The 10,481-nt window shown below is 40.5% G+C and overlaps 1 protein-coding gene across 1 annotated transcript in view; it reads right to left on the bottom strand.

Annotated features, from left to right (window-relative positions):
• Positions 1 to 2,332, bottom strand: part of LOC116851671 — a 67,176-nt gene extending 64,844 nt beyond the window's left edge. Inside the window, exons 1-2 of the mRNA XM_032831322.1 lie at positions 1,963 to 2,332; positions 40 to 106 (exon numbers count right to left, since the gene is read on the bottom strand). Coding sequence (XP_032687213.1) covers positions 40 to 106; positions 1,963 to 2,315 — 420 coding nt within the window. The 5' untranslated portion in view covers positions 2,316 to 2,332. The remainder of the gene's footprint in view (positions 1 to 39; positions 107 to 1,962) is intronic.
• Positions 2,333 to 10,481: the final 8,149 nt, after the last annotated feature.

The raw sequence follows: 10,481 nt of genomic DNA, 5'->3' as shown, positions 1-10,481 counted from the left end.
GGCACCATTCTGCTGACCCCTAACATCCATCTTAAATACCTCTCCTGCATTCTCTCCACCGCTTCCCTCTCCTCCCATCCCCAAATCTCCACCCCATACGCCACCACTGTCCACACCAATGCATCGAATAGCCATATCCTTTTCCCCCAGTCCCCCCTAAACTTCCTCTTCCCTATCCCCCATACTTGCCCCATAACCGCCATCCCCCTTTTAACCCTGTCCCTTACTTGCTTTTCCTGCCCCCCATTATTCTGAAATATATACCCCAAATATTTAAATTCACTCACTTCCTCCACCTCACCCTTTTCCCATCTCCACCTCACTCTCCTTTTCCTCCCTCTCCCCCTCTTGAACCTCATTATTTTTGACTTCCCCACATTCACCTCTAATCCCTTATCCCTCACATACCTCTCAAACCTTCTCATCATCGCCCTCATATCATCCTCCTCTTCTGCCAACAACACCACATCGTCCGCGTACGCTAGCGTGTATACTCTCTCCCCCTTCAATCTCACCCCTCCCCACCCCCCTTTCCTCATCTCCTCCTCCAGGTCCGCTATCAATAGGTTAAATAACCCTGGACTCAGTGGACATCCCTGCTTCACCCCTCTTCCCGTCCAAAATTGCTCACTCCTCTCCTCCCCCACCCTCACCCTACTCCTCGTTTCCCTCATCAAGTCCTCACATCTTCTCACCAACCCCTCCCTTACTCCCCTCCTTCTCATCGTCCTCCATAATATCTCTCTGTCCACTGAATCAAACGCAGCTCTCAGATCCACAAAAAACGCAACCAGCTTTCCTTTCTCTCTGCTTATCTGTTTACTCACCAAGTGATTCAATACATATATATTGTCGATCGTTCCCATTCCTTTCCTGAACCCCGTTTGATTCTGTGGTACCATCCCCCCTTCCTCTATCTCCTTCTCCATTCTTTCCCCCAACACCATCGCATACACCTTGTACGCCGACGATGTTATCGTTACCCCCCTATAGTCCCCTACCCTCTCCCCATCCCCCTTCTTTCTTATCGGTACTATTATCCCCTCATTCCATTCCTCTATCCATTCCTTCCCTCTCCACACCCTATCACATACCTCCCACAACCCATCTATTACCCTCTCCCCACCATACTTCCACACCTCTCCAAGAATATCGTCCTCCCCCACCGCCTTCCCATCCTTCAACCTCCCCACCGCTCTCTCGATCTCCTCCCTTGTAATCCCCGGCTCCCCATCCTCCTCCTCCCTCCCCCTTGTCCCTCTCACCACTCTTCCCTCCACTCCCCCCATTAAGCCTTTAAAGTACTCCGTCCATTCCTCCATTTTGATCCCCTCGTTCACCCCCCTTCTCCTCCTTCTCTCCCTATTCACTACCTCCCACACCTGACCTTCCGTCTTCGCATTCCTAGCCACCTCCGCCCACTTCTCTCCCTCTTCCTTTCTCTTCCTCTCGCACAGTTTATTATATCCTCCTTTAACCTCCCTATATCTCTCCCCTCCTCCTCCCGTTTTCCTCCACTTTCTTAACTCCCTCCTTACCTCCCTCTTCTCTCTCCTACACTCTCGGTCCCACCATCCTCCCCCTCCCACCCCCCCAATCTCCCCCTGCCCCTCCCTCATTATTGCCTGTATATCCCCTTTGATCTCCTCCCATCCTATATCCTCCCTTTCCCTTCTCGCTCCCCTCTCTATTCTCTCCCTGAACTCTCTCCTGCCCTCCTCCGTCCACCTCCACCTCCTCCCTCTCCCTCCTCCTACCTTTCTACTGATCCCCCCTCCCCCTTTAATCCACACCACCACCGGAAAGTGATCTGAATCTACCCTATCCTCCACCCTTATCCTTTCCACTCTCTCCCATACTTCTCCGTCCCCTACCACATAATCCAACACTGATACCCCCCTTCCCCCTGCATACGTCCACTCCCCCTCTTCATCCCCTTTCCCACGCCCATTAAATATATACCACCCCTCTTCCTCCAATCTTCTCAACAACTCCCTCCCCTCCCTGTTCACCTTCCTGTCTCTCGACCTCCTACCCCCCTCCTCCCCCCTCACTTCCCTCCATTCTATCCAACCCCCTAACTCCCCCGTCCTCGCATTGAAATCTCCTCCAACAATCGTTCTTATCCCCTTCCTTCCATCCGCCTCCCATCCCCCAACCCTCTCCCATATCTCCTTCATGTTTCCGCTAACGTACACCCCCACTATTCTCCATTTCTCACCTCCTACCCTTATCACCCTCATCATCATTCCCTCCATCTCCCTCATTTCCTCCTCTTCAACCACTTCTATACCCTTCCTTATTCCCATCATCATTCCCCCTATCGCCCTCCCTTTTCTATTCCTCCTACTCGCCCATTGCATCTCCCATTTAAACTCCCTCGACAATCTTCCCCTCACCCTCTCCCACCCCCCTTTCTCCATCCACGTCTCCGACATTACCACTATATCCCATTCCTCTATTTCCTTCCAGAACTCCCTTTCTTTCCCCCTAATCCCCGCCACATTCCAAAAAGCCACTTTCACCATCCCTCCCTCCTCTCCCCCATCCCTTGCCTCTTCACCTCTCCCCTCCATCCTCACTCCTCCACTCTCCCTTCCCCCTTTGTCCCCATCCCTCCGACTTTCCCCTCTCCTTGTCCTACTTCCCTCCTGCTCCTTCCCTCCCTCCCTACCTAACCCCCCTCCCCCTTCCCCCGATGCCTCATTACCCTCTTCTCCTCTCCCGATTGCCTTCCCCTTCCTCAATCCCTCCTCCTTCTCATCCCAGAACCACCACTCCCCGTTTATCATCGCCCTATTCACTCCCATCCAAATCCTCGCCCCCTTCTTTTCCTCCACCCTGACCGCCTCTCTAAATCTCCATCTAGCCCGCCTTTCTCTCCAAGTCAAATCCTCTTCTATCCAAACCTTTCCCCCCCTCAATCCTTTCTTCCTTCTCATCACCTCCCTCTTCCCCTCCTCCGTCTCTAGCTTCACCACTGCCATCTCCCCCCACTCTTCTCTTCCCGTTCTCATCGTTCTCGCCTCCTCTACCTTCACCTCCGCTCCTATGCTCCTGAATATCTCCCCTATCACATTCCTCACCTCCTTCCCCTCCCCTTTATACCCTTTCACCACTACATTTCTTTTCCTTTCCTGCCTTTCCATTCTTTCCCACGACCATTCCATCTTCCTTACCCTCTCCTCCACCCCCTTATCCTCCCCTCCCTTCACCCCCCTTCCTCCAGCTTCTTCACCCTCTTCTCCAATTCCTCCATTCCCTTCCCCTTTCCCTTTATGCTCATACTCCCTTCCCACTTTCTCTCCAGCTCCTCAATTCTCCTCTCCATTCCCTCCCTCTCTTTTCTCCATTCCTCCTCCCTTCCTCTCATACTCTCTAGCTCCCCCATTATCATATTCACCCTATCCTCCATTCTCTCCTCCATCCCTTCCCACCTTCCTCTCATCTCCTCCATCCACCCCTTCAACGTTTCCATCATCCCCTCATCCTCCCCCATCCTTCTCCCCACCGGTGACCTCGAGGTTTTTTTACTCCTCTGGAAGCTACCCTCCTCCTCCTGCTTCTCCTTTCCCCCTGCTCCCTCTAACCATTCCATCACATCTCTTTTCCTTTTCGGCACCTCCATCATGCCTGTACTCCCCCTACGCTCCCTCCCTTCTCCTCCCAACCCCCTTGCCATCCCCTTCCCCAAACCCTCCATTTCCTATCCCAAAGCCTTAATCTACCTGTTTCTTCCCTGCTCTCTGTCTCCCTTAATTCACTCTCCTCACACTATCTCTCTGCCACTTCGTTTTCCCTCTATACTCTTCTCACTCCCAGACTTACTCCACACCACTCTCCCTTCTCGCTCTACTTCGTTCTATGCCGGTTTCCTCTCTACCTTCTACTCAACTCATGCCTACGCACGCACTCTTCCTCGTCCCCTCTCACCTCTCCTACCCCTACCCTCCCAATCTCTCACACCGCACTCCTAACCTCACTCTCACCACACTCACTCTCGCACTCTCTATCTCTCACACCTCCTCCACCCACACTCACCTCCCTTCCTCTCCCCCTCTCCACTCCTTCCATTCTCTCTCCTCCCTCTCACTCTCCTCCAACTCACACCCTCCACTCCCTCTTCGCCTTTTCAATATTCAACTTCTATCCTACACGTCCACGCACATCCACTCCGGAAACGGAAGTCTCTATAGCCAGTCTTATGTTCACCGTGTAAATCTAAAGCACTACTTCTTTGAATTTCTGACTGAATAATTCTTCGGATATTTCTCTTTGACATAAACTTTAAGTCTTTTCTTCTTTTTATTTGAGACATTGTAATTCTGAACAATTTATTTTCAATAAAACGTATTATACTTTTTACATAAATATAATGGATGTATCACCAAACTTTGTTATAATCCTTTTTAGCCTCCTATATTATATTACAAGCGTGGTATATATTTCAATGTAAAAAAAATATTAACAAAGACGATAATATTAAATTATATTGAAATATTTACCTCTAATTTCAAAAAACCACAATATACGGTGTCACTACTATACATAACCTCTTGCTTATACATTGGTGAACTCGCAAAACATGTACTACTCCGTCACTCTGCCGCTAGATGGTGTACGTGTATCTTACAGCACTCAGGTAACAGAGATATCCTGGTGAAATTTTAAATATCTGAAAGACATCTGTATGTGATATCTCATACAGATGTCTCTCGAAAGTTGCTGAAATATTTGTGACTTAAACAGGATATCCTTGTTACATCATGTGCTATATGGGTGCGTACATACTTACGTCTCTTAAGAAATAAATATTAAGAAGTAAATAGAAAAGTAAGTATGTGCATTATTATTTTTATTACAATTAACGTGTATTCTTATATATATATATATAGGTAAATAAAGATTTATTTCTATTTTACTGATATGTGTGTATTAAAGAAATAAATACATCTTAACCTAAATGTGCTTCAGTCATTTGGTATGTATATATACATACCAAAACTGACTGTTCAAACATTCCTTTCTCATTCATTTCCATAATTCCTTAACTCTGAAAATATTTTATATTTTAATAAACTTGTATGTTAACGACTGAAGCACATTTAGGTTAAGATGTATTTATTTCTTTAATATACACATATCAGTAAAATAGAAATAAATCTTTATTTATCTTTATACATCTGCAGAAGAATAGACGTTAATTATAATGAAAATAACAATGCACATACTTATTTTTCTATTTAATACTTCTTAATATTTATTTCTTAAGAGATTTAAGTATTTACGCAACGTTCCTCTGCATATCCGCTAATCCGATCCTTCCTTCACGGATACGATTTGGTAATCCGATTAGCCTAGGAAACTTTTTCTCTAGATAATTTACATCACTGCGATTATATCAATCTGATTGGAAATTCGATTGCTACACGTAAACACCCCTGTTGTATATTCCTTGTTACAGATCAATATGTGGGCACTCTTTATTATTCGAACCAAAAACGGGAGAACTATTAAATTTGTATTCTTCTTCTATCCAATGGATACAAATTATCTATGAATTAAGCAATCACTACTAATATTTTTGATCCTTTTGCCATTCTAGTAATAATTGTGTATTATCGTCGTAGAATATAACCAGTTTAACATCTAAGATTTATTAAAAATTCTACCAAACTTTTTGATTGAATCAATACGAATAATTGTAAAACATAAGGACTAACTTGATGGTCATAGGGGATAGAATAAAGTGTAGAGTTTCATATGGCATAAGAATATGATTTCTTTAAAAAATTTCTTTTGCAAGTTAGAAAAATATAAGATCAGGTCAAATATATTTAATTACTTACTACAAAAGAGTTCAAACGTATTTTCTCAATACATGAGGGATTACTGTTATCTTCTATAAAAATTAAACACATTATTGCGGAGAACAAGATTATATAAATTATTTATTACATATTGTCACAGTTAAGCTATATGATAAATTGATTCGTCAAATATACTAGTGATATAGCAGTGTTAATATAACATGTATATTCTAATAATATAACATGTATATTCTAATAATTAATTAATTATACATGTTAATATAACATGTATATTCTAATAATTATTATTAAAGATATATCCTTAACAGCACGCGATGTACTGCGTATCATCCCATTTTCGTACTCATTGTACTGTGATCATCTGTGACGTACTAAGTTGAACGCTGGAACGTCACTTATAGTATCATTCGGTTTTCTTTCACGTGCGAATGTTCTCAGATTTCACTCAGGGATACGGAAATGATACGTACGCTTTTCTATCGCGTGCGTACATTCTCAAGTTTGACTGAAATGATACGTACGCATTTGTATCGCGCGTGTATTTACTCAGAACGTACTCATTCGATCGCAGTACATATGAAAACATTCTGAGATGATCGCAATATACGCATTGCGATCTACTCAGAACGTCCTCAGAACGTCCCCGTGCTGTTAGGGATATAGGTTACGACATGACTATTCTTAAATAAAACAAAACACAAGACACTATTTTTTATAAAAGTAATATATAACGCACGCTGCAGTAATGATTAATATGATACAAATAAGTCACACTTCACTTTGATGTCCCCATGAACATCCACTAGTCCAGTAGAAGGACTTTTTTCTCTTTAATATGATATCTTCACCAGAAGAGTCGCATTCCGTTACAATAACCATTACTTCATATAATTCTCCGTTTCTTAGTGAACAATTCGTACATTGATCGTCGCAAAACGCATATATTTGACCGGTCAACTGACTAATCTGTAATAAGCATAGACAAATATTGCGAAGTTGCATATATGTTTTTTTTTTATACATGATATCTATCTTTGATAACAATCACAATTTCTCTTTGATAATTGTTTCACAATTATTTTGCATATAACTGCATTTTTATGTTAAAATTTGACTAGTATTTTTACTGTTTGTACTTCAACGGTTAAAGCCCACAAGATTGTTTATCACGCTAGTACTCACGATAGAAGCAGACATGCGCGTTGCGTCATTCAAGGATATTTATTTTGTGTAAATGTTATACTTTACCGAATTCTTGGCAATTTGCGAAACATATTTGATTCTGTCTTCGCCCACTTGAATTAATAGATCCTCAGACAATTTCGCACGTTGTTTGCAAATATCAGGTTCTTTTATTCCGATATAGGTTACGCTGTCGCGCGTATCATTCAGAACTTTTGCTATGTGCAATAAAATTACGTAATCTTGCATCAATATTTCCAGTTCACCATCTATATCCATACTTGATGGCGTTCGAACCTTCAAAGAACTCGTGTTGCCGATTTCGTTCGTTGTCGTTACAGTTTGAATGGAAATGTTATATTGTGTCGATGGCAACAAATAACCGTGGGCTGTAGCTACACAAGTAATGTCACTGGAAAATCATGTGTCTCTTTAGTGAAGGATTGCGTAGCGTGACTTCGTAAAGTTGATGATATTTCATCTATTATGATATGAAAACAACATATGTAGCCACTTGTCCTCCAAGGATAAAACCATTTGAGATCGACTATGCTATTATTATGAATAGTAAATGTGATATTATAAGGTGGATCCGACATTAAAACAAAATTAAGATGTGTTGTTAAGTTAAATTAAACCATCAGTTTAGATTATAGTATAATCTAGAAAAATTAAATAGAGGCTTATCTCAGTATTAAGTTGAGATCTCAATATATCTCGAAAAATATTAATTTTATAGAAAAATGTTTTTAGATAAAAATGATAGAGTTTAAAAAAATCTATTTATTGATTTTATCAGTTTGATCTTTTTTTCTTATAAACTTTAATATCGTAATTGCTTACTTGTATTATAAAACATTCCTACAGTTACGATAACAGGAAGACTTGAACGAGGAACATCTTTGTTATAACATAACATCTTTGTATGCAATCTTTGTATGCAATAACCTAAAAAATCATGTTTTACATTTTATAAACATCTCAATTCTATAATTTTAATACAAATAACATTTATTGTCGCATAATAATATCGTCATTTACATAAATTGTTCATCTTTTCTAGGAAAAAAAATGTCGAGAATAATAGTTCCTTACTTTAATATTGCTATTGTAGCGAATAATTTTACATATGTAATCGTTCCATAAGCTACATGTTTCATTAAACTTTATTTAAATTACTTTGCATGGAGTCATACGATAATTTCATAGGAATATACTATAATATTATAACCACGTAATATTCCGTTGAGAGGAGGAAGTGGACTACGCCATCTTAAATGTATCGTTTCGTAATTTTCGACTTCCACAATTTCTAGATTGGTTACATTACGCGGTGTCAAAAACTATGTAATTATTGAAAATAATATGAAGCAGTAAATAAAAAGTGATATAAAGTCACCTTTAGGCGAAGTTTCGAACTCGTATTCTTTGTAAGCGGAGGTATTTATTGGTTTGTCGTATCCTCTTGAAGTAAAAATTTTGACAACATAATGTTCAGCGCCATATAACATATTTTCGAGATCTATTTGATTATATTGAGTAGTTTTGGTCACTTTGATATTTTTCACAGTATCACTAATTCCTAATATTTCGACTTTACTAACTAATGGACCCAAAATTACTGTACAGTCTTCAGAAAGCTTCCATGATAATATCCAATTTTCCATTTTTACTTCACTAAATGTAACCACTAGAAGGTTATTAACACGGTTATCGTACACCCCTTATAAACTTCCGTAAATATAACTTATTAACCCATTAACGCCCAAAGAAACAGAATTTTGTTTCTTATATCAGATGTTGTAAGTAACATGAAAATCAGTTTTAAAATAGCTCCGAAGTACCTTATCCACTATTTTCGAGGTCGCTCTTTCGAATGGTGAAGTCAGAATTGCATTTTAAAGTCACAAAAAAAAATATGGCGGATTTTAAACAAAAAAGTGACGAAAATTCTGAGTTCTTCCGAGTTTGGGATTTTTTTTGAGGGACAAAATGCCATCAAAATATTTTTGGACTTCAACCAAAAGTGCACAAAATAGTTCAAGATGACGACAAAATTTTTTCCCTGGCATGAAAAATTCCTAACCTCTTCATAATAACCGGAAAGCCCTGCGCGTTATTTGAATGTTGGAAAAAGAGATTCAAATAGCTGCCCAATCGCCCAAACTCTGAAAGTCTCTGAAAGTCCCTCGAAACTCGTATATGGGGGTTTTCGGGGTCGCTGAACACAAATCTGAGGTTAGAATTTTAAAATTCAAGATGGCGGATCCAATATGGCCGACAAAATATCGAAAAAAGCATCAAAACTGACTGAAAATGCATACATCAAGGTTTTTGGGGTCGCTGATCACGAATCTGAGGATAGAATTTCCAAATTCATAATGGCGGATCCAATATGGCCGACAAAATATCGAAAAAAGCATCAAAACTGACTGAAAATGCATACATCAAGGTTTTTGGGGTCGCTGATCACGAATCTGAGGATAGAATTTCCAAATTCATAATGGCGGATCCAATATGGCCGACAAAATATCGAAAAAAGCATCAAAACTGACTGAAAATGCATACATCAAGGTTTTTGGGGTCGCTGATCACGAATCTGAGGATAGAATTTCCAAATTCATAATGGCGGATCCAATATGGCCGACAAAATATCGAAAAAAGCATCAAAACTGACTGAAAATGCATACATCAAGGTTTTTGGGGTCGCTGATCACGAATCTGAGGATAGAATTTCCAAATTCAATATGGCGGATCCAATATGGCCGACAAAATATCTAAAAAAGCATCAAAACTAACTGAAAATATATATTCTACTTTTTGCATAACCCAGAGACAACGGCGTGGACGTAGTAAAATTCTGTCTCCTTTGGGGTGCTTTTTTATAGTGAGTCCCCTTGCCTCTCACTTTTCGGGGTGCTTTTTAATCGTGAGTCCCCTTGCCTCTCATTTTTCGGTGTGCTTTTTTATCGTGAGTCACCTTGCCTCTTACTTTTCGGGGTGCTTTTTTATTGTGAGTCCCCTTGCCGCTCACTACATCTCACTCAAACATCTTAGTGATCTTTTTTCATACATGGACTGCATAAGTATGCATCACAACCTTCACAGAAATTGTATGTTCTGATTGAACAATTTTTGCACTTCTTTTGTTTACTTTGTCGAGAAATTTTGTGTATATTACGCCTCATTTGACTCTTTTGTACATAACTCTTGGCTATTGACATAACAAATTCTTTCGTTCCAACTTTATTCTGACCATCTCCACAAGCATTGAAAATCACAAGGGCATTCACAATTGCTGCTTGAAGCAATCTGATATAAACTACCCACGTCCATTTTTTGGATCGGATGCACGGTGCAACATTGTTACAATGTCCATCATGTAAATCTACCCCACCCCTAAATCGATTGTACAGATGAAAAGCTTGTGGGAACGGTATATCAATCTTGGCCTTTTATTCCGAACTA

This window comes from Odontomachus brunneus, unplaced genomic scaffold (assembly GCF_010583005.1).
Source record: "Odontomachus brunneus isolate Ranch 3 - 2012 unplaced genomic scaffold, Obru_v1 Obru_scaffold_186, whole genome shotgun sequence".
Taxonomy (NCBI): domain Eukaryota; kingdom Metazoa; phylum Arthropoda; class Insecta; order Hymenoptera; family Formicidae; genus Odontomachus; species Odontomachus brunneus.
Note: the sequence above shows the minus strand (reverse complement) of the source record. Positions and strands in the feature narration are given on the sequence as shown.